Genomic DNA, 27,253 nt, shown 5'->3' with positions numbered 1-27,253 from the left:
GTGTAGCATCATGTTGCCTTTCATACTTGTGACTGCTGGCATACAAAGATATATCTTAGTGCATCTTTAAGAAAGGATGGGCAATAAGAAGATTATTCATGTGAAAAGGCTAATGAAAGGGGTCATAATGGACACACATGCAAATTATATCTGAATATATTTGCTTGAGAAATTTTGGCAAGTTTACATTTTTTCATTAGGAGCTAGCCAGAATATTCTTGTATCCTGTTGTGATTGCTTGCTTCATCTTTTCTCCCTGAAGAAGGGATGCCAAAATGTAGTTCACCAAATATTGTTGGCCTATAACTCCCAGGAAGCATGGCCAACGGTCAGAGGTGATGGGAGTTTGATGGGATATTGTTGGCCTATAACTCCCATCATCCCTGACGGTTGGCCATGCTCCCTGGGGCTGATGGGAGCTGGAGTCTAGCAACAGCTGGAGGAACACAGGTTCCCCTTTCCTGCCCTACATTCAAAACCCTTCAGGAAACATTGTAATAAAAAACATTCAGCACCCCTAAGAAATGGTTGGCTTTTTGTTTATTTTGATCTCTTGCTATGAAAGTTTTTTAAAAGGCTCCAGACTTCTTGTCAAATATCCACTATAAAATGATGGATGGTCTTTGACTTCTCTGGTGTTGCCTCTTCCTTGAACTGAGCTTCAGGTGCTTAACCTTGATTGTAGAAAAAGGGAATGAATGCTCTTGGTCAGAAGGGTTTTCCTTCAGCTTGACAATTTTATTTTTTTATTTTTGGAAGGGAGACATTCTTTCAGCTCCCATTTCACTACAAATACTTCAACCACAGCATGTGCACTGCCTGGAATTTCTGTCACATGCCAGTAGAAATCACAATATTGCGGAAGGGGCTGTAATGTTTTTTTGAAGGGACGAAGTTCAACCCTGTTAATCAAGAAACAGCTAGAGGAGGTAAGAAATCTGATGAAAATTATCCTGTCCAGTAATTTCTGCAAGTCTCGTTTTGAGGAAATGCTCTTGACAGGTATTGAGGGATTACATATTTATCTGTTTTCCTGCCTTAACTGTATTATCTAGCTTTTACCATTCAGTCTATACAGTATGGGAGGGGGGGACAATGAAGAAAGCTTGAAGAATGCTGTTTACTACACACTTAAGTTATAATTAGTAGGAACCCCTCAGAACAAAACAAACACAGATGATCCGACCAAAAAGGTGTATGTATAGGTCATTAGCAAGTTAAAGACCAAATTGGATTTCAGTTTTTGAATTTACCCAGCAGTCTTGTTTGTGCAAGACTACAATCCCTTCAGACCAATCCTGTAATCCCATTCTCCTCAGATTACAAACCCAATCCTGAAAAGTAGTGCACTGTCCCTTGTTTTCAACATGTCCGGTGTGCCTGACCATATAGTTTCGACTAAGCGGCAACATTTTTCCTTTGCCTCATGACAGTTTCCTCTCTTACATCACAAATAAGAAGTTTTATATGCATGAGCAGAATGGCATCCTCAACTTGAGACGAAGGAAGGCATGGCGTTAAAGATAAACTTTTGGTTTGCGTTATTGCTGAAAGCAGATAGCTCAACACTCTGCCCATTAGAAAGTATCTCATTTCTTTTTAAATTTGTGCGTGTGTGTAATTTGAATGTTATTTAAAATTGGATATATTTAGCAACATACTAGCCACATACAGCATCAAACACCAGTGCTATCTGCACTAGATATTTAAAGCAGGACAATGCCACTTTAAACAGTTGTGGCTTCCCCCACATAATCCCAGGGACTAGTTCCTTAAGGATGTAGAGAGTTGTTAGGAGATCCCTATTCCCTTCAAAAGAGCTGCAGTTTCCAGAGTTCCCTGGCTAGATTGTTGAACTGCTCTGGGATTTGTAACTCTTTGAGGGGAATAGGAGTCTCCTAACAACTCTCAGCACCCTGAACAAACTACAGACCCCGACTCCCATTGGACCCAGCCAGCAGGGCCAGTGGTTAGGGATGATGAGAGCTGTGGTTGAACAACATCTGGAGGGCCACAGGTTCTGCACCCCTGCCCTGGTACCACTGCTCCAGGAATCCCCACCCCCATTTCATGGCAAGATATGATGGAATTCTGAAGCTGTAACTATGTTTGCATTTCCTTTAGCTTGTATACATAAACATTTTTGTGATTGGTCTTTGCAGATGCAGCTTTCCTTTTTGAAGGAACTGGAATGTTTCAATGCAGGATTCCTAGGGTGTCCCCCCCCCCCCGAATATCTGATTTAGTGTTTTCTATTAGTAGAAACTAAAGAAGTATTTTGGAGGGTAGCTAATGTATTTGATATTTGCAACAGGCATATTATAGTTGTTATCAGTTCATTGCTAATTCCTGCATCTGGTGTAGAAAGGCAAAAAGATATTAGGGAACAAAGGCAAGTGATGATTTAAAGCTGCAATCCCTCACTGCTGCCTTCATTTTCTGCCTGCAGAATATCAAAAGCAGTGCAAATTAGACACATTAGCAGTATTAGGGGAAATGGAGAAATCCACTTAATTGTCACTTGTTGGTAGAGACAGATTGTTGTCAGAGAATGGATTGGTGTTATTACTGCAAGTTCCTGTGGATGTGATTCTTCTGGTTGATACTTACAAATTATCTTTTCTGCATAAGCACTAATGTTTGTTATGAAGCTATAATATGCTATAAGATTGCAGCATTTTTGAAGCCATAATTAATTAAGGAAGCTTAATTGATCATGGTGTTAAAATGCATAGAGCAAGAAGCACGTGCTAACAAATTTCAATTTACATTTGCTAATTGCTGTGGTTAGGTTTGCACAAATATACGTTCCAGGCTAATGGAATACGCCCCCGGTCCTTCATTTTTACATGTAGCGCAGCAAACTGCTAATAGCTTAGGTACTCAAGCAGCAAAGGACCTGTAAATGACCAGAAACATTTTAGAGCATTCGTGCAAAAATATGACCTCTGAAACTGAAAGGCTTATACAGACTAAATGAGCTATCAAGTGTTAGGGCTATCTATAAAAGCTGTTTGACTGAGTCTCGACGCTTCATGGAATAAAATAAAATGCATCACTGATTACGCCCTTAGTACTATGACTTCATCCATTGCACCAATGCATCTTGTCTGCGTTTCTACAGCAGCTGTGGTTTGCAAGGAGTAAAAGCCACACTGCTGCAGTGGAACAGAATTCTTGCCGGGTAGAGCAATGGCTCTTTCCAGCTTTGGAGGGGGGGGGGGGACCTGACAGGATCAGAATCTACTGATCTGGTCATTAAGAGGTTTTCCTTAAAGGATTTGTATACCTGAGGTCAAAACAAAATAGGACAAAGTGTTGTAAACAGTGATTTCTACATCATCCCGGTACAGGAAAAGCACAGGCTGCCTCATTTTTGGGCTGGGGTGCTTGGTATATCAGCTTGTCACGTTCACAACAACCACCCCCAGAAGCATAATAAATCCCATAGGTGCAGTGGCAAAGCAATCTCAAGGCTTCTGTATTTGTGTAATAAGTGGTTGGCGTCCCACATTGGGCTAATAACACAGTGAACGTGATTTGTTGATACTCCAGGTCAATTTTCATGCCCGTTTTTTCCATGTACTGATTTCCTCAAAGCCATTTCCTGTGGAAGCTCCCAGCCTGCTCAGATTTCACTACATTCTTCAACAACTCCCAAAACCAAAGCTTTAAAGCAGTTTTTTTTTTGAGAAGAGTCTTATGTCCTAAGATACACCGGGGTTGGGGCAGGTATATGTTTTTATCGTCACTAGCAACATGGCATGGGGAGGAAGAGTTGTACACCTTAATGTAGTTTTTTTCCTATAGGCTTTGTCCCTTCACTCTGGTTCAGATATATGGGCTCCAGTCCTTTCCTACTGGGCCCCACCTGGAAGTGCATCCCCTTGTTGCAGTTTAGGGTTCCAGGTCTGAGCTCAGGACAAGACCTCCAATTTAAATGGATCCAGGAGACTAAGTTCAGGCATACTTCCCTCTCTTACACACATGAGCAGAAATAAGTGTCAGAGAAAAACTGGTTCAACTGCCTTCACTGGTTGAATTTATTTTCAGCTTAGCCCTGATGAGCTGTCAAATCAATATTCATGTTGACATGAAAATAATTGGTAGCAGAAGGGCTAAATGCCACTGCTGCCATATATTAGGCATAATTCAGTGAGCATTATTTGATTTTCTGTTGAAATAGTTCATTCCAAAAGTATGACTGCTGCAAAATACCACAAATCCCTGATCCCTCTGATCCTACAAAATTTAACATAAAAATATTATTCAACTTGGTGATCATTACAAAAGCACTCAAATAACTACAGAATTTTCAACAACAAGGCACCACCTCTCTTACTCTCTTGGATGCAATTTCGGTGAATCTCTCCTGATACAGAAGACAAGAGTGAGGACTGCATTTGCTTTTTGGCTTTCCAAAAATAAAAATTCTCCCTCTGAGGCATCAGGAAAGGCAGGAGCTAGAGATGAAACAAATTTAAGAGGGGATGTCACATGCATGTTTGGTATGTTCTGAGTGCATTTGCCACAGAAGCTTCAGTCAAGTGGTTAAGCTCAGCACATGCAGCAGTTAACTTTTACTTTGCATGCAAAAGCACATACTACGACATAAACACACTCTGTAAAGTTGTTACAAGTAGGAATCTCTGATCCCAGAGAGGGTACTTTGCTTCAACGTTCTTGCTGTTTCAAAGTCCCCAGCAAGTCTGGAGTTCAGCTGCTTCCAAAGTTCTTCACAAAGTATTCAATTTTCTTCCGTGTTTCCAATCAGTCTCCATTGCTCAGATCTCCCCAATACTTTAACACTATAACTTGAGCTGAGCTAATTTGACTGTCTTTCCTTTGCTGGTTATTGCTTCCTGTACTTCAGGACAGGAATGGGGAACCTGTGGCCCTTCACTTGTTGTAAGACTCCTCACATCAGCCTCAGTCAGTATTTCTAATTGTCAAGGATGATGGGAGTTGTAGTCCAGCAACATCTGCAGGGCTGCAGGTTCCCCATCCCTGCTTTAGGGGTTAGTGCTAAAATGCTGAGAGTTCCCATGTTAAATATGCAGACCTGTCTCTTTGCTGTTGCCGTAGATTCTCTCCATACACACACTTAATACTGTGGTATGTTACATAGCATACATACAGTACATAACACAACCTTCAAGCTGTTCCCCACAAAGACTGTGCGTGCGTGTTTACACGCACTCCGTCGTGATGCTTCTTTTTGTTTCTCTGTGCTTGTGACACATTGTGATGAAGGCTATTAGGTAGAGCCTCTGGTAAGTATTGCAACTGACAGCCATGACATGACAGTGCAATGCCCCCCAGCCTTGTGTGGGACTAGGAAGCAAGTGTAACTATGGCAGCAAGCAAATTTATACAACCATACACATCTTTTGATTTAAGCCATATTATGCCTCTTCTGCTGAAAGAGAAATACGGAATCTTTAATGCTGCTGTTTCAAAATGTTTGCAAATAGTGTTTTATAAGATTATTCCCAGCTCAAATACTATCTTATGTGCCGGGAAATAATGTGTACGGTTATGTGCACTGTACAGTGCTTACAGTACAACCTTACTGATGGATTAGAGGAGAACTAATACCCAAAGCACTCCTGGGGACATGGCCAGAGAGCGTTGTGGTTTTTTCCTACCTAGGGGATTCCTTTTCAGGTTCTATGATCACTCTCCATGGCTTCCAGTGGAAATGCATACATCAGCTCCAGGGCTTGTGTATGTTTCTTACTGTTTCAGGGTGGGGGTGGGGTCCAAACCTTCTCCAAGCCCACCTTGGCCTCTACCACTGGTGGTAGGTCAAGGGCTGCTGAGGGTTTCAGTGGTGGGAAGGGCCTTACGAGGTCAGACCATGGGTATCCATGGAAAGAGCATGGGGCAGTTGGGTCTCCAGCTCCCAGTGAACCATGATCTCCATATCCCCAGCTTTCTTTTAAAATTAAGTGTCAATTACCTGTAGAACCTGAGTTATGAAGCAAAATGTAGAGGCATGATTATTCTATGAATATTTTACGCTCTCTTGAAAAAAGAATAGCGATAGAAGTTGCAGTATTTCAGATGCCAAGTCTTCCTTCAGTTCCGTCCTGTATATCTGCACAGAAGTGAGCCTCATTGACTTCAGTAAGGCTTACTCCTGAGTAAGTGGGTATATGATTGCAACCCTAGATACATAGAATCTTCAGCATTCAGGGATTAGGTCTGTGAATTCAGTGTGCATAACTCTGGCAGGAAAGTGTCTAGCATTCACAAGTGCATGGTTATGTTTTTGAAAGTATTATTGGCTAGCACAAAATCTAGAAAATTAAGATATTCAGGAATATAGCAGGTATTTTAGACTGCAATCCTGTACCTGCTTATCTGGGAATAAGCCCTAATAAACTATATAATAAGACGCATATAGGATTGTTATGTTAGCAGCCCAGGTATTTCCATCGCACTAGGCAACCTGCAGAAAAGATTAGGTTACTTTACATGATTTGGCATTTTATATTCCTTACAATTAGGAAGAGTGTGAGAGCAATGTAATTGTGTTTTAATGCTGATGAGGCAGAGAAGCCAAAGCTAGTTGTCTGTTTCTTTTGGGGAAACTGTTTCATGAAATTGAACTAGATGCTTGAAAAGGAGATGAATTTACTCTTTTTAACATACCTTTTGTTTATCTTGCTATATCATATGCAGCTATGTCATTCTATTTAGTAGGGGAAGTGCATGCATCTCTCCTAGCTATGAATCCTTGAAATGAACTAGATGTTCTTCCCCCCCAACCATGATATTTAGCATATGAAAATATGAGAAGTGAAAAGAAAGAAGCATAGGTGAATGAATGAAAGCCTCAGGATTCACAAAGCTACTTCACTGTGAAGGCAGCTGATCATTTCCTCTCCCCTCCTTGTTTGATTCCTTTATTCACAGGCAGGAATGGCATCCCCAGAAAACCCTGAGCAGCTCATAATTGCCCTGGAGCCAGAGGCTGCATCCATCTACTGCAGGAAGCTCCGCCTTCATCAGATGATAGACTTAAGCAGCAAAGGGCCTGTTAATGGTTATAACCCAAGTGAGACCATTGCCACTGGCTTTACACCAGGTAGGGCTGATTTAATTGAGCTATGATTAGTGCTCAACCTAATTTTCTACTCACCCTTTCTTGCCAAAATCTTTCATAGCAAGATGTCTTCCAAATTTCCTGGCCAACTCTTGATTTTCACACTGGGAGAACCTGGATAGGTAATTGCCAGCCCTAATAATAGAAACTACCCGGTCAGGTTCATTAAAGTGTGAACGTTTCAGCTGTTCCACAGTTTTAAGTGTTTCGGAACAGTGTTATCATATGTGAGCCTGTGCCAAAGGTGGAATAAAAATTCTGAGAGCGTTTTCCAGACAGATAGGGGAATTCTATACCCGTGCTGATTTTATGAATGGAAGAGAATGGAAACATGCTTAGCTTAATTGATCTGTGTCAGGTTGGGTGGGGAGGAGCAGCCAACCCAACACCTGTATTGCTGTAGCTTACCTGGACAGGGGTGGGGCAGGTTGCATGCCAGGTCAAGGCTGCTTGGACATACCAGCAGGAGCACCATGACTCTACCTTTGTGCCTTGCCATCATCTCACCCCAGCCCTGTAAGCTGTAGTGACACCAGTCTTGAGTGGGTGGCTCTGTTCCAGCACACAGGCCACTTGCTTAAAAGGGATTCAAAGTGCAGCATAACATCTCTGTTGACGAGTGTGAGCATAAAATTAGAATACTATTTCTTCCAGATTACCTGTTCCAGGCACTGGGGAAACAAATGTTTTGAACATCCGTTGAGACATTCTCATGGGAAAATTCCATCAAAACAACCAGGAATTGTGCAAGACTGCAATTCTGGGGACAGCTGTACATTAAGCAAGGGACTAGAGTAGATGACCTTCCGATTCTGTGGTTATATGCTACTCCTAGCATGATATTTAAAAAGTAACTTCCAACCTGTTGTTTTCCTTGATCTAAAGAAAACTATGATGCCGCATTCATTCATAGTACAAAGAGTGCTTGCAATTAAAACAGTTATTCTTTCTTTTTTAGTGATAGTAACAAACAATGTGCATATCTTGAGTCCCCAATTCACAGTTGGTTTGTTTAACGTATGCAACTCTCTTATGGGCCACCAAAATAGAAGACGGGAGTTTGCCTTTATGCTACCATGACTCTTGAGTGTCTTAAAATCAGCAAGCAGTTTTGCAGAGAACACAGTGTCTATGGCGCTGTGCATATTTGAAAAATTGGTAACACACCTGATCCTCTCTAAATATATATATTTTCATATCACAAGTACTATCCCTTAATACAGATTTAATTTAGTCAGACTTCAAATTCTGTGTTGATGCGCCCTCTGCTGGCAGAATTGTGATTTATTCAGAACCAACAAAGATCCTAACAGAGATTGTGATTTGTTCAGTTAAAAGCCTTTAGCTGCTGCCACTCCTGTTTAGAACCAATTTGTTGTAGGAATTAAAGGAATGTCTGTGAATTGGGGTCATGGCTTTTATCCCCAAAACATTAGGACAAGTGCTTAACAATATGATGACTATCCAGCTTTCAGTGTTCTTCCATTTTGCGGTCTGCAGGGTACACATCCAACTTGTTCATGCTTTCTTACAATTAGTGTTTTGTCTCTGTCATCCTCTAGCTAAAGAACACATTCGGCGTAACCGTCAAAGCCGCACCTTTATGGTTGAAAATGTCATAGGAGAGATCTGGTCCGAGTTGGAAGAAGGTAGTGTCCTTTCCTGAGTCACCTTGGCCCTTGCTGCCTTTTGGTTAGACCTGTCAGCAGCAGCATCTGTGCAAAAATGTAGTTATATCATTTGACTCTAATACATGGCTTGTGATTCCTCTTGTATTAACAGGCGACCGTTACATAGTTGTTGATAGTGGAGGAGGGACAGTTGACGTTACAGTCCACCAGATAAGGTTACCTGAAGGACACTTAAAGGAACTCTACAAGGCAACAGGTGAAGCTGCTTTCTTCACTCCTACTCATTGTAGAACATCTGCATTTAACCAGTAGAGGGCAGCACAGCGGGGCAGTGCTGCTCACTTGTGCTCTGGTGGTCACATAGCTGCTGCTTATCAAACAGACCAACAGGAGTGCCAGATTGGCTCTGCTGGTGTGTTTGCACCGTGTTGAACTCGCCACTGCCTCGCCTCTCTACCTCCTGATAAGCAACCAACCGGAGGTTAGGTGAGTGGTGGTTCTGTATCATGCAGCCCACCACTGAATTTCATTGTTATTAAATGAAGCGATGGCAATGTTCACAGACATATGTATGCTCTGTGCCAAGGGAATTCTGATTCTGTACCAAGACAAGCAGATTACGTTGTTGTTGTTGTTGTTGTTGTTACCATCACCGCCACCCACCCTTTACCAGCAGATTATGAAGCAGGGTACAGTAATATAAAAATCAATATTAAAAATAGTTAAAACAAATCACAGTCACAGGAATAGGGTCGGTCCTGAAAACACACATCTCAGGTGTCCAAAGCTAGCTGAAAACTGCATAGGGAAGGTGTCTGAGGGGAGGGACGTTCATAACTTAGGGGCTGCCACAAAGAATGCCCTTTCCCAGACCGTACACATCAAACTACTGAGGTTGGAAGAATGACCAAGCGGGCTTCCGCTGCTGATCTTAATACCAGAGATGTCTTTTATGGAAGGAGCCAGTCTTTCAGGTGTTAAGTAAATTTACATTGGTTTCTTTTTATTTAACATGCTTCCACCATCAGTTTTTCAGGAAAGGCAAAGAGCATTGGCAATCAAAGAGAGGAGGGAGGTTTTGAAGTTTTAGGAGGAGTTGAAGCCAGAAGACAAGAAATGGGAACTTCAGGAAAGGGGGAAGAGATTATAAATAGTACGTTAAAATTGTGTGCCTGGACCAGACTACATAGTACATTAGTTACATATTTGTGTCTTTAAGTGCGTACTCCATAGGAAGCTTCTCCGCTTCGGAAGTACATGGATTCCAAACAAACGCATAGGGTGTTTGAAATGATTGAATATGGCTGAGTTAGGTCTATTAATTTCAGTAGGTCTCCTCTGAGCAACAGTTAGTTGAATTCCACCCATGTATCTGAATTCTGCTTATGACATGCTCCTCCTGCGGTTGCTTACTCAATAATCACCTCCCTGAATTCAGGAGTTAATCCCTACTAAGTGTATTTAAGATTGCAGCTCCAAGTTTGCCTCAACTGAGCACAGTATGTTTTTCTATGGCTTGATTTTCGAGTCCATATCACAATGCCCATGCAATATTTAAAATATGTTGGTTGCATCATTCCTTAAGTGATATGTTTGATTAATGGTTCTAATTGTCTCTGATGCAGGTGGGCCGCATGGTTCCTTAGGGGTAGACTATGAATTTGAAAGACTCCTGTGTAAAATATTTGGAGAAGATTTTATTGAACAATTTAAGATCAAGCGGCCTGCTGCCTGGGTTGATCTGATGATCGCGTTTGAATCACGCAAAAGGGCGGCAGCACCAGATCGGACTAATCCACTCAACATCACCCTGCCTTTCTCGTTCATTGACTACTACAAGAAATTTCGAGGACACAGTGTGGAACACGCCTTAAGGAAAAGCAAGTAAGTATTTTTAAGTTAACAGAATCCAAAGAGATTTTTGTGTTCATTGCCACACAAAAGGAATAATCAGTCCAAGTAAGACTGAAGAAAATTCCTGGCAATATGTGAAGGAGATGGCATTCTGTTGTATGAAATATACAAACTGCTTCATGGCCTGAGGCATCAAAGATAAAAATACAAAACAAACAAACAAACCCCCAAACAAATTCTAAAACAAATTCTACAATATCTCAGGGGTCAACTTTCTTAAAACAAAAGCATCTTTGGTTGGCACCTGAACATCATGGTAGAAATAAAAAAACTGACAGAAGGCAAACCAAAGCAGCTTTTTCTTCAGCATGGGTGCTCTCCCACTTACTCTCCCATTGCGTGAAGGTGTTCTATTTATCATGGCCTTAGCTAATGTAAAAAAAAATCTCATTGGTTACATAGTGAATCCTTTCATTTCCAGCTGTTTGAAACATCTTGAGTTAGTAACATGATTTTTGCTAATTGAGCAGCATTTCATGAAAAAGCATTTCTTTTAAAAGCAAACTTTCTTATCATGTCCTGTTTACAGTGTAGATTTTGTGAAGTGGTCATCACAAGGAATGCTGAGGATGAGTCCTGATGCAATGAATGCTCTCTTCAAGCCTACCATTGATGAAATCATACAACATCTCAGTAAGTATCAAGGGTGTGTTCGAATGTCTTAAGGACTTTTAAAAGACCCACCGACATGAACAGACCTAACTTAGTCAATGGGGTTACTCTGAGGAGAACTAACATTGGTGGGAAAGAATGGCAAGTGATTAGAACTTAGTTGGATACAACATTCTAGATCTGTAGAGCACCTAGCCTACTTTGATGCCTTCACAATGTCATTCTGTGAATCATATTGGATTCCTCTCATTCCATTTAGTGAGTTTTCCTGTCATTTGTCATTCTGTTCTCTTAACACCTGCAAAGGTATTACTGTTATTCTGACCATGTGGATTTCCCTCTCCACCAAGGTGATTTGTTTGAAAAGCCAGAAGTAACTAATGTGAAGTTCCTCTTCCTGGTGGGCGGATTTGCTGAAGCTCCGCTACTACAGCAAGCTATCCAGAATGCTTTCGGCTCCAAATGCCGAATCATTATTCCTCAGGATGTGGGGCTCACAATCCTCAAAGGAGCAGTCTTATTTGGTCTGGATCCTGCTGTCATTAAAGTGCGCCGCTCTCCCCTGACCTACGGGGTAGGAGTCCTGAATCGTTACGTGGAGGGCAAGCACCCTGCAGAAAAGCTGCTAGTGAAAGATGGCACCCGCTGGTGCACGGATGTCTTTGACAAATTTATTTCTGCTGACCAGTCGGTGGCTCTTGGGGAGACTGTGTCGCGCAGCTATACACCTGCCAAGCCTTCGCAGCTGGTCATCGTGATCAACATCTACAGCTCGGAACATGACCACGTCAGTTTCATTACTGAGCCAGGGGTGAAGAAGTGTGGCACTCTGCGCCTGGATCTCACAGGAACTGATACGTCCGCGCCAAGCAGGAGGGAGATCAAAACACTCATGCAATTTGGGGACACTGAGATCAAAGCCATGGCAATTGACGTTGCCACTTCTAAAAGTGTCAAAGCTGGTATTGATTTCCTAAACTACTAATGCTCCTCCCCTGCCCCCCCCCCCGTTAGTTCAACACTCTGTTCTCTCATTTTTCATGCGTCACCAAAACGGACTTGCATTTCAGCCAGACAGAAAAAGGAGAGAACCATTAGAAGGGAAACGTCAGGTATTTTTGTTGTCGTCGTTCTCAAAATTACCTGTTCAGGAATCCAAAATTTACATGGTTATCAGGTGCTAAACATGAAACGGAATAATCCAAAATGGCTAAATGCATTGTGAGAATTAGTCGTTGAAATATCACTGCCCTCTTGATTGGGAAAACAAATCGTTTTACTGGAAGTATTCCACATGTGCTGTATTTGGGGCCCAAAATGTCAAAGCTCATATTCATGGTCCTACATTGAAGACCCTAATACAGCAAATGGCAAGCTGTCTCACTGACACCAACAAGTGCTTCGGACAGCAGGAGGTCATCACTGCAGCCCTAAGTTAAAGTGGTCCTCTCAAGTGCTGCTGTTAATTGTCAGTGGAGACTTATAGGTCTTTAGCAGTTTTAAAACCAGACCTCTCTTATTTATATGCTTTAATACAAGTGCTAGAGGTGAAGTATCTAGCCTTTCTTTGTAAAATATGAAAAAACAGCACTTACCATCCAGGCACATTTACTTGTTGGGGATATATGATGACTGCTTCTGGTGGCTTTTGCTTTTGTTTTAGCAAACTTCCAAGCCACAAAGCAGATTTGTTAAGGCTGCAGCCCATTTAAAGGAATCAATTAAATTTGCAAAACATTCACTAAGTATTGCAAGGAGCATACATTTCAAATTAGCAGATATGATACACAATCTCATCTTAGGACAGGCACACCCTTTTTAGGTGAAGGGGAAAAGGATGATGTTTGCCACCTGCAGTTTGTATAAGTAGTTTGTATAAATACACATTGTATTTAAAACAATATGTTGGATCCAGACTTTGTGATATCTAGAGCAGACCCGCTGGAATCAATAGCACAGGCTAGTTGATCAAGTGAAATGATTCCAGTGGATCTACCCGAAGTGTTAATCTAACCTGATTAATCCAGGAATAGGGGAACCTGTAGCCCTCCAATTTCCACCAGTCCCAGTCAGATCACCAATGGTCAGAGATGATGAGAGTTACACACCAACAACATCTGAACGGCTCTCCCTGGATTAGCCATTAACATTGCAGCCCAAGTATTTGAGTATTTCTTCTTTTTTGTTCATTGGAAAGAGAGGTTTTTTAAAAGTCTCCCTTCTCAACAGTTTTTACAAATTGAAGAGCTCCCACCTCACATTTTACTTTGGGACTTTATGTGGTAAGTAGGGATTTTTTTTAATTTTTTTTTAAAAAAACATACTTCCAGCTAGCTGTTGGGCAGACCTCATGCAAAAGAAATGAAGGGGTATGGCGGCAGTAGCTGCCCAGAAAGCACCTCTATTCTGAGGTTGGAGAAAGCAAGGAGCCATTTTCATTACCTCTCTCATACTTGTTAAGAAACAGGAAATATATACTGTGTTGGTCCTAGAAAGTGAGATCCAGTAAAAGAAAAGGGATACCTTTATACAGGGCCAGCTTATTTCACCTGTTCATGAAAGAACTATATAAAATGCTTATTGTTATTTAGAATGATTCATCAGGAAAAAAGAAAACAGGTTGTTATATTCACAACTCTATAGAGAGTAGTTACTGTACCTGTCATTCATTTGCGTCCAAAATACTTGCTTTCCCATTCTCTTCCATTGATGTAACTGTGTATACCCAGCCCTGCATACATAAGTCATGAAGTGGGCAATTTCCAGCTTTCCTCCTCACCAGCTTCTGTGATGAAGTACATCCGGAAGAAGCTTAAAATCTATATCCAGGAGATACACTGTACATATAGGCAGGACAGGAAGTTCAGCTGTATTGCATTTGGCCTGCAGAGGGAGCATGAACACTTTCTCCAAGAAATGAGAGACTCGGCTGCCCCTGCTCCCACACCACATAAGAAAGGAACATGGCACATGTCTTGAGCACTGCCAGCTTCAAAACTCTCAAAAGCTTTAGGCAACAAACTAGATCCCTTCCCGGTGTGAATTAGAGCAGCTGAACATAAGAAATTCCCCCAACACAGAAGTTGCTTTAAACTGTGGTGTGATGTGGCTGCGTCCGCCTAACAATTTCCTGGATTCGCACATGGCCTGCAGTTCTGCATTACTACAGACCAAATGTGATTAGAGGTGGCTTGGGGAAAAGATGTTTCTCTGTGCTGCAGGTCCTTCAAGACTGCCAATTTGCAGCGTGGAGGCAGCTTCCATGCCATGCAGTCTAAAGCCACAATGCAGGGCTTTTGATATGTGGTCATTTCCAGATTGGATTTGCAGCCAGACACCCTCAACACCGATGGAGAAGGTCAGCCATGTTTCCCCGCCCACAACATTTTGAAAACGCATTGTGATCCACTGAATCCCAGTCATGCATCCAGCGCACCAGAACGTTACCGTAATCGTGTAGTTACACCCTTTTCCAGTTAGCTATGCATGAGTGAAAAGCCATAGACCCTTTTTACTTTTAAAAACGTAAGATTATTGATCAGGCACTTATATTTTAGGGGCCATTGTGCAAATGCTTAAAAATTCAGTGATGAATTTTAAAGGGGCCCCATTTGCATTATATCCATTATATAATTCCCTGATAGAATGTGAATAAGCTTTGCTGAATTAGCTATCACAGGGATGGGCTGGATAATTCTAGTCACAGTATCTAGCTTGCTGTTCCTTAAATAATTATTCTACTGAATAATTAGAAAGTGTGCATGCTGGCTTTCCTTTGTTTTCCTCCTGTCTGCTGTGTTTTAAAGGCAAACGGTTTGTTTTTCTGTATGTGTAAGTGTGTGTGGCCTTCCATGGTTTACAAATAAGCAACTCCTTTGGGTGAGCTATGAACAATATTACGTGATGTATATACAATATTTAAATATTGTACAGATGCTTTCTTTCTAAAGTGCTATTTTCTTGTACAGAGTGCTCTTTACCTCTGTTGATTTGCATTCAGTGGTTAATTTTAAATAACATAGTTTCACAGTCTGCTTCAGTAATTATAGGCTTTTAAAGATGGTGAGATATGAAATGCACAATGATGATCTTGTAATAACAGGAGGGGAGCATGAAGAGTGTCAGACAATCCCACACTCTTCTTGCTATGCAAAGAATAGCATACAGAAACACCTTTGGGTTTTGAATTCTTTTTAACAGCCCCAGTTCCATTTGAAGTACCGTAATGCATAGGAATGACAGTGGTTAAAGTCCTTTTGTACATCAGGTCTTCTTCTCCTACCTGAAAACTAGATGATCATTTGGGGCATTTATTACCCCAAATGATTTCCAGTTTCAAACCGTATGTTTTATTTCATGTTTTATGTTTTATTTCAATGATATCTCTTTATTACTAGAGTCAGGCTAAATACAGACCACCGGCTACATATGGAGAGTGCAGCTTGCTGCCTGCCAGGTACTCTAAAAAAATTAGAGGGATTCTCAAGTACCAGAATGGCCACAAAACATGGCCGGTTCATTGTGATTTGCCAGCCGTGCAGGCCCCTACTAGAGTAGAACGGAATGCATATGTCATCCTAAGCTAGAACACCAGGGGTGGCAAGCTAGAATGGCAAAAGATTGCTTGATATTAATTGTGTTGGACTCCTTTCGGTCTGCTACATCTTCTGATAGGCAATTGCTGCCTGGAAGATACAACACAAGATCATCTTGCATGACTGCTTCCTTGCTTTGTGACATGGCTCTTCCCAGAATCCCAGTTGTCTTGGAAAAGCATTGTTTCAAGTTGTTGCATCTTCATCATACATGCAGTCAAAGGAGCAGGGGCCTGGTATAACCGAGCGCCTGCCAGGGCCAAGGATCCCACCACCAGTCTTCCTAGCCCTGCTGCACTGCTTCCTTTTGCAGCTTGTCCCTGTTCACCTGCCTTCTCTGAGTGAGCAATAAGCAAAAGAGCAGTAACCCAACACCTTATTGTGTCCAGCTGGGAGGTGCTGCACTGGGAAGAGATTTCACTCCGCAGGGACTCCTGCAAAATCCTTACCAAACGCTATTAAGTCCCCACTGCTGGAAACTGCCAAGGTGGCAAGGAGGATCCAAAAAGGACATAGATAAATTGATCTCTGGTAGTGAGAATCTCCTAAGACACTATCCAGCCATTATTTCTGTAACTGTCAGTCATTTCTGATCCTTTACAGCAGCAGAATGCTATCTTTATATTCTTGCTCATTTTCTCCTTTCCATAACTGAGATAGTCTCATTTGCTTCTTTTCTCCCAGTCACAAAACATGATTAGATGGCCAGTCCTCAGATTACATTATATATTCAAGTTGACAAATCAGCTCTTAAAATGTTAAACTCCCTTTTCATCACACAGACAAATTTTAAATGTGGAATTCTTCAGTTTCCTAGCATACGTTCAAGAAAATGTTCTCACGAAATTGTCTTTAGCCATTGCATCTATATATTTTTAAATATGGGATGTTTCCCTAATACATTGTTATTAGAAGCATGATTCCACTTTCTGTATGGAAGAACACTACAAAGTGTACTATGAAACCTCTTACGCTTTCTCTTCTGTGAACAAAAGTATGTACAAAAATTATGTGTATTAGCATATCTGCATTAGTAGCACATTTGAATGTCTTATCAAAATAGCTGTTATTCCAGGTTAAAAGTGCTATAAACCTGCAATCCTGAGATTTCGGTCTATAAATTATCCACAAAATTATCATACCAAACTTTTTAAGTTTTCCATCCTGTTCCCTAAACTTCTACAGGGATATTATTTCACTTGGATAGTAAGATAATTATATTAATCTAGGTGAGCTAAATTTTGCATAGCAATACAGCGGTTTACAAGAAAGAACTTCTTTCGGATGGAGGTATGTGAGTTATCTGATTAATTCCCCTGATGTAATTTGCTCAGTGTGCTTGCAGCCAATGAAGGGAGGTAACTCGTGGATGGCAGCAGCTCCTTAGAAATACACCATGCAGCAAACCAACCTCTTAAGGCTATATTCTTGCCCATCTGAATCCCTCTGAAGTACATGAAACTAAGGCAACTGCAAATATGTTGGCTGAAGTACTGTTTGGGCTACTGAACTGGCTGTTATGTGTACTGAATATTTAAATATAATCAGACTTCAGTAACTAGTTTTTAAAACCCTGCTATAAGCACTGTTGCTATTATTGTGAGATTTATAATTTTTTAAAAAGCTTATTTCCCCCACCCCATCTTCATCAGCCCCCCAAAAGCAGTATAATTTTGCTGGGCATGCTCTCTGCCACTTAGAATCCACCCCTATTCTCCCAAATAATAGCAAATTAGGTTTGGTGTCTAAGGGAACCTTTTAGAAATAGAATGTGATGCTATACGTACAGGCTTTTGTATGAGCCCTATGCTAAATTTAAAGGAAGTGGCACATGAATTTTCACTTGTAAGTACCGTAGAAACTGGTAAAGTGATAGATGTTTGCCAGATGAGAGTAAGAAACACAATTTTCCATGTGTTTTCTGCTGCAGGGTTGGTTGATTGTTGTTTACAGATCTTGATCAATAGAAATTTAAGGGAAAGGTTCTGCTCTGTGCCATATTAGAGAGACCCAAACTTTTACCCTGACAGCAAAACTTGCTTTGCTTTCTGTGGAAGTTTCCATCTGAACCCAATCATGGAAAACCAAAGCAACTTATCATAAACCTGGAAATTAAAAATGATGGCAGAGTTTATAAAATACTGTGAGCTGGATGCGGATTAAGTTGAATTTAGTTCCCATTGAAATAAGCGACATGATTTAAGTCATGACAAATGTTTCATATTGATTTCAAAAGGAACTAAATTCAACTAAGTGCAATACTATACATGTTTACTCAGAAGTAGGCCCTGTTGAGTTGCCAGGTAAGTTGGTATAGGATTGTAGTCTTAAACTGGATCCATCCCAGTGCTATTAAAGAAACCTCAACCAATGCTCTAAGCACCTTGCAGTAATCCAAATAAACAAGCATTGAAATATATTATTAAAAGATGTAATTTTATTGCAGTGATGTAACTGCAGTAGCAAAACTGCATTATTTACACTCTTTAAAATCCACAGCACATTGTGTAAAGGTTGTTGGGCATAATGCTACAATATTCATCTCTGCTTTGATAATTCATCAAATATATTGTAAAAAAATAAATAAACATCTGATCATTGTAATCTCATTCAATTTCTTCCCTGTGCAAGACTACAAACCTCACTTAAAGTCCTGGAGCAGATCACAGCTTTTCACTGTTGCATCTCCTGAGTACTGTGCTCTTCAAAAAGTGTCAAATAAAACACAGTAAACTGTGAGGGAAGATGTCTTCTGCTGATTATTTATGGCTCCTGTGTTAAAAGTTATTTCTAACAAGATGCACCATCCAGCAGAAAGGAAGGCCTCTTGTACAGATGATTCTAGTCCTGTGCATCGCAGCTACGCTCCGGAAGCCTTTCTATTCCCTGTGCGTGTTGTAAAGGTCGTGTGGATGAGGTCACAATGCCATGGGAGGGATGGGGCACCTAGCTTGAGCTCTTGTAAAGGGCCGCAAGGAAGCAGCCAGCTTGGGGGATGGTATTGTTCGCAGAGCTTGTCATGGTAAAAGGCCCAGTCCCAGCTTCCTGAGCGAATTGTTCGTTTGGGGGATCTCCTGTACGGGTCAGCCTTTCCAGGACTGCTGCATTTTCTTCTCTTTCTTGTCAGTAGCTGACCACTGTTTGCTGCCTCTCTCTCTACACCCTTTGTCTTTAGCCCTCATGAGTCTGCATTTGTTATTGCCAATCTCAATACTGTTATTTTCGTTGTCGCCCCGTCCCCCCTATCTCTTTTGTGCTCTAAGGACATGAAACATTGCAGCAGCAGAAGCCAATGCTGCTAGTAAGGTAATGCAAGGCTGCTGGATCCTTTCCGCAGGATGTGTGCCTGTGGCAGCCAGGAACATAAATAGCTTTTTAAAGGATTACACAATTTCATTGCTGTCGCTATCAACTGCATAGGAACAGCCTATCAAATCCCCAAATGAAATCTTCATGTTCAGAGGCACTGTATCCCTGAGCACCAAATACTGGGGAGAAACCAGAAGGCAAGCTTGGGTCTAACTCGCAGCTTGTGAGCTTCCCAGAGGCTGGCTGCTGTTTGGAACAGAATAATAGGCCCTTGTTCTCATTTGGAGGGGTTTTGTTCCTCCATTAAATTTTCAGGCTTTCCTGACCGAGCAATGCAGCAATCTCAACAAGCCCCATTGAACTTCGTATTCTTACTGATTGGGCAAGTGCAGGATAACTAGAGTTGCACTGGAAATGAAGTCTAAAGAGTTTTGAGTCTGCTTGGATGACTTGCTGGCTATAGTTTGTTCGTATGCAGAGGCGATGGGTCTTTCCTAATGGGAAATGGATGACACAGGGAAATGGATGACTGCTCATAGCAGGGGTGGCTCCCTTGTGGTCCTCTAGCTGCTGCCAAGTTATAGTTTCCATCAGCCCCAGGCAGCATGTCTGATGGGTAGGTCTGGGAACTGTACTTCTGCAACCTCTGACTTAAAGGTTCTGACAGCCTGAAACACCAATATGTTTTGATTGGGATAATTCTTGAACAACAGGCTTAGTAATATTAGAGTCTAGATTCAGTTGAAAGTCTTAACTTTCTTTCATCAGAGTTTGAAAAAGCATGGAACCATTTCAGCGACAAGTAGATGAGTGCAACCCTTTGATACCAGGATATACAGGTAAAAAAACTGAGAGTCTTGGCCTGAGCTTTGTTCCCATTTCTCAGCTGATAAGTTGGCAGAGAGCAAAATAACATGCAAAAAGGGGCAGCCAAATAATCACAGCTTTTCACATCGGCTCCCACTTTGTACTCAATATAGCAGTAATAAACAGGATTATGATTCATAAGGCCTGTTAAAGCTATCTATTTGCTATTGTATGCTGTGAGGCAGGCAGAGGCAACCTTCGGCCCTCCAGATGTTTTGGACTACAATTCCCATCATGCCTGACCACTGGTCCTGTTAGCTAGGGATCATGGGAGTTGTAGGCCAAAACATCTGGAGGGCCAAACATTGCCTAATGCCTGCTGTGAGGATTGACCCAGCACCCTAGTCTTGTCTGATGAATGAGGGAAAACACCTTTCTCTCAGGCTCTCTCCCAAGGGGTGGGAAGCTTATGCGCCTCACGTCTACAAGTTGCTGGGCTACAACTCCCATCATCCCTGACCACTGACTGACATCACTAGCAGAGTGATAGGATGAGCCCCAAATGCAGAACAACAGTATTACTGGTGAAGAGTAATACTGTACAGTACACAATACTATCTAAATAGGTCCCTTCACAAGGCTGCTAAGTCTAGAGTCTACAACTACCTAACTGCACCACATATTTCATGCTCCACTCCTTACACTGTACTGAGACACCAAAACACAAGCACATACCTAGCTCTCTTTCTGAAGATCTGGGTAGCAATTTTATACTGGCAAATTAGGCTCTCTTCTGCACTCGGTATTTTTAGAGTGTGTTACCTGCAGGGTGGGTGGGTGGGTGGGTGGGTGTGTATATACCTTAAATACCTTAAATAAAAAAAAACAGAAAGCATAACTAAATAAAATAGGCAGCTGCAGTGGGCACACCTGCAAACTCTTGCTAATACATGCTCTATTCTAACATTTTTTATTAATTATCTACAAATGACACTGGCTGTTTCGGCAAAGTAAATGTTGAGACTCAGACATCTGCTAAATTTCTAGTTGCTTGGGTATAAATCTCAGTGGTTGGTAGTGTGACAGTAGGCTTTAAAATGCTAGGAAGGTGACGGAAAGCTGATGTTCACTTTCTTGTGAAGAATTCCAACACTCATACCTACCCTCTGACTAGAAGCCTGGGAATCAACAGCACCCAGTTTTGCAGGCATCAGACACTAAATCAGTACACACGGCAGCTGCAAAACTTTGTGTCCGGAAACACCAAATTTCATGTTGTGCAAATTAATCAAATGGCAACAAATGTCACAGTGACAAGTTGATGATGGGCAGGTAAATATGATCACTCTGAAAAGGGCTGGAGCTGAAAGCCCATGTATATGACCCGCCAGATCATCCTTTTGATGCATTTACTATGAATGCAACAGAATATTAAGTTGGCTCCCACCATGGACTGTACGAAGCCTGTATACACAAATAATGAGTAAACAGTGGGATTATCCTTATGATAGTCCTGGGGCTGCAGACACACACAAGACGTTTTGTTGAAGGAAAGCCTAGACTAGTCCTTCATGATGGTTGTGAACTTCTGTTGCCCTTTCCAGGCTACATCCCTTATAGATTCTACCGAATTGGAACTAGCTTTGGAAACGATTCTGTGTGGTGTGTGAATGCGTTTCGCGAGGCTACTCAGAGAAAATGTGACCAAATGGAAGAACTGAGGCTCACAGCGGCTACAGCACCCCAGCTGCCACCTCTTTGCTCGAATGAAGAAGTAATAAACGTACTTGATGACTATAATAGCAAACACCATCCAAATGTGCTGGGTATAGTATGCCTCATTTCTAATTAATTTGGGCTTAGGATTCCTAAAATACCTTCTCCCCCTTCATGTCCCCAGCTGATCTGTGTTCTCTGCAGGAGAGGGCATCCTGCAGGTATTATCTTACCAGGAGGCCTGTTCCACTATGATACAGTTATGGGAGATGCAGCTCTTGATCCCAAGTTTCTGCAGAGTAGCAGAGTCCATGTTGTTTTCACATCCACCCCATACCTTTAAAGAACATCAAGGCTTTCCCCCAAAGAATCCTCAAAACTGTAGTTGACCTGTTACAGCTACAATTCCCAGTGCCCTTAACAAACTACAGTTCCTAGGATTCTTTGAAGGGGAGCCATGTACTTTGAATGTGCTGTAAGCATATGGTGTGGAGAGGAGGTGGGTCAGAGACAAGCTACCACTCTAGAAAACTCATTGCACGTAGCATCCTTAGAGTCACCGTCATATGTGGCAGGCTTGAATATTTAAGGTCAGGCTCAGGGGGGCAGGGGGTGGTTGCTGCAAGCTTGGTGGCTGGTTTGCTAGACTGAGTTAAAGTGTATGGTTCCCATTCAAGAGGAAGCCTCCTTTCTTCATGATGCTTGCCCTCTGAGGAGATACAGGGTTACAAAGGGAGCAGATGTCATGTTAGCAGTGAGCTAGCTTAGGGCATGCAACTTAAAGGAAGAAAAAAAGGAAGAAAAAAGAAGCTTGGCTTGGCTTGGCATGTTATATACACTTTGCTGATCTACAGGTGAAATTTAGTTCCAAATGAAACCTTCCACCCACCCTGATAAGCATATTTATCCACCATGTTTGCCTGCTTCAACATTTTCATGAACAGGCTCTGTTCAAGGTGCTATACAAGGCGCTGTGCAGTTTGGGACCAGGACTCCTAAAATACCTTATCCCCCTTCATATTCCCAGCTGATCTGTGTTCTCTGCAGCAGAGGGCATCCTGCAGGTATTGTCTTGCCAGGAGGCCTATGCCATACAAAGTTGGTCTGTTCCACACCTGCCTTTTGGAAGTCTCACTGGCTACATATGAGACAGGCGCCATCTCTTCCATCTTCTTGTTGCCTGTTGAAGACTTTCACCTTTAACAAGCCTTCTAAGTTGAGATCTTTTTTATCCTAGTCTGTATCTGTATTGGATTTGAAATTGTATATATTTAACTTTAAAAACCCCCACAAATACACACATACACAGAGTCTTGTGAAATTGCTTCACAATGCTTCATAAGAAATGCTTCATGACTGAAATTAATTAATTAATAACAACAGACCCAGGGCATCATTTTAACCCTAAGCATGAGCACCACCTTTAATGCTTTAGCGATTCCATCTCTGTCTCTTAAAAGAAACCCGCAAATTGGTGGTTGTGCCACTGATGTAACCTGACCTTAGATCAGGGCATGTTCCACTTGTGGCTATACCACTATGCAGTGGTGCCCCGCGAGACGAATGCCTCGCAAGATGGAAAACCCGCTAGACGAAAGGGTTTTACGTTTTGGAGGTGCTTCGCAAAACGAATTTCCTATGGGCTTGCTTCGCAAGACGAAAATGTCTTGCGAGTTCCTGCTTTTTTCCCCCGCTCCCCACCCCCTTTTTCTAAGGCACTAAGCTGCTAATAGCCTTTTAGCAGCTAATCCGCTAATCCCTTAAGCCTTTAATAGCCGCTAATAGCCGCTAAACCGCTAATAGCGCTAATCCGCTAATAGGGTTGCTTTGCAAGACGAAAAAACTGCTAGACAAAGAGACTCGCAGAACGGATTCTTTTCGTCTTGTGAGGCACCACTGTACTTTTTTGTTCCTGTGCCTGACTAGCCCACATCCAGGTCTTGACACAAACTTTCCTTCTTGACTCTGTTTCCTAACTCTCTCCAACGTGGTGTAACAGAGATAATTCTGAGCTTTCAGCTTTCTGCCATCTTCATTCCTGTAACTTTGTAAGCAGTTTCAGTCGATTGAGCAGTGGAGTAAAAGTTCTGTTGGATGTGAGTCATTGCACACACAAAAAGCTATCTGTGAATGTTTTCTCTTTTATTCTTTTTAACAGAATGTGGAAACTTTTAGGCAGTTTTTCATTTTCTTTTAAAGCAAAACACTGACCTTTGTTCCTCTGCTGTCGTGCACAGATGACAAATTCTAGTAGCAAAAGCATTTTTGCTTTGCCATAGGGGGAGCTCCCGGCAGTGATCCACATGTGGCCTGAACGTTGCATCGGAAGGCAGAGGAGATCTTAAGTCTGTTTTGATGAATTGTGGTGGTTAAGGGGGTAATGATGGTTCCCTCTTTGAGAAAAGTACCAGTCACTTTCTCCAGGTCTTTCTCTATCTTTGCAACTAGCAGCACTAAACCATGACAAAGGGCTCTAATAGCTTTGTTATTACAGATGAAGAGCAACAGAAATTGCTTTCTGTCTTGAGTTTTTTATCTACAGCTACATGGACCTGCCCCATGACCTCTAAAGCTCAGCTGGAGAAATAGAAAGGAAGCAACGTGCATTTTGAGTTATTTCTTCCAAAAGGGAGGCTTCAGACTTGTAGAAACCTAATATGCAAGTACCATAAGACTTGCAACAAAATATTGCAGTGTGATTTACTCCCATTCAGGATGTTCCATTCCATTCATCTTCTCACCTGCTTTTCTGTCCCCCCACATCCACCACAGCAGTTGGTCAGCTGTCCATGGCCACTGAGCATGGTCAGTCTTGGGCGGTTTGGGGTCCCCCCCAAATTATGTTTGTACTTTTGCCAAATTTGGTCCTTCAAAGCCTCCTGATACCTTCCTGTTGTACATGGGTCATGGTATTTTGGCTGTGCTTGAATAATTTAGATTGCTATTAGTATATATGATTATCTAGCAAATTTGCCATAACACAGACTGATACCCATGGTTTTGCTTACTACCTAGCACAGTGGAATTTGCTTTAGGTTCTACTCTTGCTGGAGTGCAGCCAGTACTGGGTGCCTCTAAATACTGTAATTGGAGAACTAGCAGTGCTTCCAACCTCTAGCTCTGAACCTTCCTTAGGACTTCTTCAGTGGTCTTCTCTCAGGATATTCGGATTCTTGATCCAACCCATGAGCTATATAGAACTGTTATTTCTCTTTCTCACTGATGGGAATTGTATACAACTCTTTTCCACTTAGACCCTTTCTCTTGAAACTGGAATGTTTTAAAGAGCACCTGTCTTTCTTCCTGTAGTAAATTCTTTGCAATGGTTGGCTAATGGTGGAGTAATACAAGGTTTCACAGATTACAGGCTTGTCAGATCTACTTCATGTTTTCATAGAACCCCAAGATCTACCAACCAGATTCAGGCAGAAAATACATGGTGCAAGTTATTTGTGTCGTTCTCCTCACTCTATGTAGGGTTATTTTTAGCCTCAGTAAGCTTTCAAGTAATGCCCCATTTCATCGCTTTATATTTGGTCTTTGGTAATTTCTACATAATTGCATACAGAGTTGTGTGAGCTTGTGCTTCTTTATTTATCTGTATTCCTTTGTGTTGTGTTTTGCCCATTTCATCACTTTGCAGGGCCTGTGGAAACCAAAAGGAGTCTACTTGAGCCACCTATTCCAGGCTGGACTGGCTTTGTGCCCAGGTCTAAGGTTACAGAGTTTGGTCACGGAGCTCGCTACCATGTGATGGCAGAAAATTGCTATCGAGATTTTCAGAACTCCTTGGACAGAGCCAAACAGGATACTGCTACCAAGGAATCCATGTATGTTGGCACTGGGCTGTGCTGCAGCCGAGAAATCATGTGGATATAATGTTACATAATGTTACTCATTCATCTATTCTCAACCATTGTGTTATTTTTATATCTTTTCCTCCTGTGATTTTATATTATTATTAAACACCTTGATCATTTTGCATGAGCAGCTGTTAGCATGATAAGACAAGATCTTTGTCGCTGTGAATCCTACAAGACCTGTCTCTCAGGATGATGAGAAAATATCAGGGTGGAAATTGTTTAGGGGCTTTTGTTGGAGATGCTTAATTTGTGGTTATATTTTTGTAATTATGTATAACTTTTGATGCTGTGAGTCACAACCTAGGCCATGTGGTGAGTGGCAGGACTGGGGGCCCCAGGCGCTCAGCAGGGGAGTCCTCCTGGGTAGCAGCAGCAACAGCAGCAGCAGTTCTTATATGGCCCAAAGTGGGACATTCCAGGATCAAATCAGAAACCAGGATGGCTTCTCTAAATCAGGGATGCCCCTGGAAAATAGGGACACTTGGAGGGTCTGGACTTGTCTTAGCCATATGAAAACCAGAGACATTCTGCCTTGCCAGAAGCATTTGATAAGACTATCACATGCACTGTTTCAGTCATATGCAAAGCTGCACATAATATGTTGTTACAGTCAAGAAAGTTGGAGAATGGCAAGCACCAAAACATCATTTATTTTATTTATTTTGTAGGAAAGAGATCCCTGCAACCAAACTCAAAGAATCACGCCCATACCAGAGATTCTACAGGCCAGAAGGGATGATGCCGAAGTATACTGGGCATATTCCACGTAAGGCTTTAGGATTGCATTATTTGAAACTGGCCACTTGCTATTGGCCTGTTCACAAGACCACGTTCACCTGTCTCAACTCTTGGACTGGAGAAGAAGAGAGTCAGCTTGGTGATGAGAGGGGTATTGCTCGATTTGTTTTGGTCCTCAGACGAAAAGGGTCTTTATGTGCCTTGCTTGTGCATGTGAGTTAAAATAACTCAGTCAAAGGTTATCATGCTTTCTACTATATCTTCATTGAGTTGATTGAGCAGGTGTTCTGAAGCAGGGCACACAAGAGCCCCTTTGCCTCCAAAGAAGACCTTGTTAGTCTTGTAGAAGTCAGTTGGCCCATATCCTGTTATACTGGGCTCACCATCTGTTGCTGATACTACATCACACTTTGACCACTATGATCAGCAGGGTATGCACAGCTCCAGCAAAGCCATCTAGCAGAACATTGGTGTTTTCCTGTTTTCCTGGTTAAGAAAACTCCTTTCCCACACAGTTCAGTTCAAAGTATAAAGAGTTTATTGCCTCATGATCCCTGTGTGTGTGCACATGGGTTGTGCCCCCTCAAAATTGTGCACCCACGCTTATGGGCCCTGCTGCCTCCCACATTATCTCCCTGCAAGTACTCGCCCTATGGATGGGAGCCCACCAATCTGAGCCTCCCCATAAACTGCAATGAACATTTAGACCCCTTGACTGTACTTGTCACAAGGCTTTAAGCATTGAAATAGGCCTTTTTGTCTTGTAGATGAACGTTCTGGCATCGGAAAGACCTTTGGTAATGTGAGCAGAAGCTGTTCTGTCTGCAATCACCCGGAAGTGAGCTATGGCATTTATCTTGATAAGAAACGGAAGGCTGTAAAGTTTCAAGAACCGATCAAGGAAGAAAAGATCCCCTTAACTGCAGCAAACAATTAAAAATATACAGAAATACCTGA

General features: G+C 41.9%; 2 protein-coding genes and 1 long non-coding RNA gene across 8 annotated transcripts in view; 2 read left to right on the top strand and 1 right to left on the bottom strand.

Annotated features, from left to right (window-relative positions):
* Positions 1–18,602, top strand: part of HSPA12A (heat shock protein family A (Hsp70) member 12A) — a 47,930-nt gene extending 29,328 nt beyond the window's left edge. For 2 of the 5 annotated variants that reach the window (XR_014511327.1, XR_014511329.1), the window contains exons 7-13: positions 6,922–7,093; positions 8,674–8,760; positions 8,894–8,998; positions 10,368–10,626; positions 11,186–11,289; positions 11,619–14,381; positions 14,422–18,602. Coding sequence is in view for 2 of the 5 variants with exons in the window: in XM_083440688.1 (XP_083296814.1) it covers positions 6,922–7,093; positions 8,674–8,760; positions 8,894–8,998; positions 10,368–10,626; positions 11,186–11,289; positions 11,619–12,253 (1,362 nt within the window). In the remaining 3 variants the exon portion in view is untranslated. Of the gene's footprint in view, positions 1–6,921; positions 7,094–8,673; positions 8,761–8,893; positions 8,999–10,367; positions 10,627–11,185; positions 11,290–11,618 lie in introns of all 5 variants that reach the window. The other 3 variants (XM_083440688.1, XM_083440687.1, XR_014511328.1) reach the window with 2 other exon arrangements.
* LOC310677613 lies at positions 526–20,027 on the bottom strand. 2 transcript variants are annotated; one of them, XR_014511330.1, is made up of 5 exons: positions 19,928–20,027; positions 18,504–18,934; positions 8,711–8,826; positions 4,343–4,463; positions 526–674 (listed from the first exon to the last, which is right to left on the bottom strand). It is a non-coding gene; the product is annotated as an uncharacterized lncRNA (long non-coding RNA). The 2 variants fall into 2 exon arrangements; XR_014511331.1 differs by lacking the exon at positions 8,711–8,826.
* On the top strand, positions 19,920–27,253 carry SPMIP5 (sperm microtubule inner protein 5). The gene is made up of 5 exons (XM_083440689.1): positions 19,920–20,011; positions 21,584–21,805; positions 25,339–25,525; positions 26,227–26,324; positions 27,064–27,253. Exons 1-5 carry the CDS (start codon positions 19,954–19,956, stop codon positions 27,231–27,233), a joined length of 735 nt encoding a protein of 244 aa, XP_083296815.1. The 5' UTR covers positions 19,920–19,953; the 3' UTR covers positions 27,234–27,253.

Source organism: Podarcis tiliguerta (genome assembly GCF_965153285.1).
Source record: "Podarcis tiliguerta genome assembly, chromosome: 5".
Taxonomy (NCBI): Eukaryota; Metazoa; Chordata; class Lepidosauria; order Squamata; family Lacertidae; genus Podarcis; species Podarcis tiliguerta.
This window is presented reverse-complemented; position numbering and strand designations above follow the sequence as displayed.

Excerpts from the sequence above, each read along its gene's own strand:
- SPMIP5 (XM_083440689.1), top strand. The coding sequence starts at position 19,954 with ATGGAACCATTTCAGCGACAAGTAGATGAGTGCAACCCTTTGATACCA. Across the intron at positions 20,012-21,583 it reads TTTGATACCAGGATATACAG|GCTACATCCCTTATAGATTC; the intron begins GTAAAAAAACTG and ends TGCCCTTTCCAG. Across the intron at positions 25,526-26,226 it reads ACTGCTACCAAGGAATCCAT|GAAAGAGATCCCTGCAACCA; the intron begins GTATGTTGGCAC and ends TTTATTTTGTAG.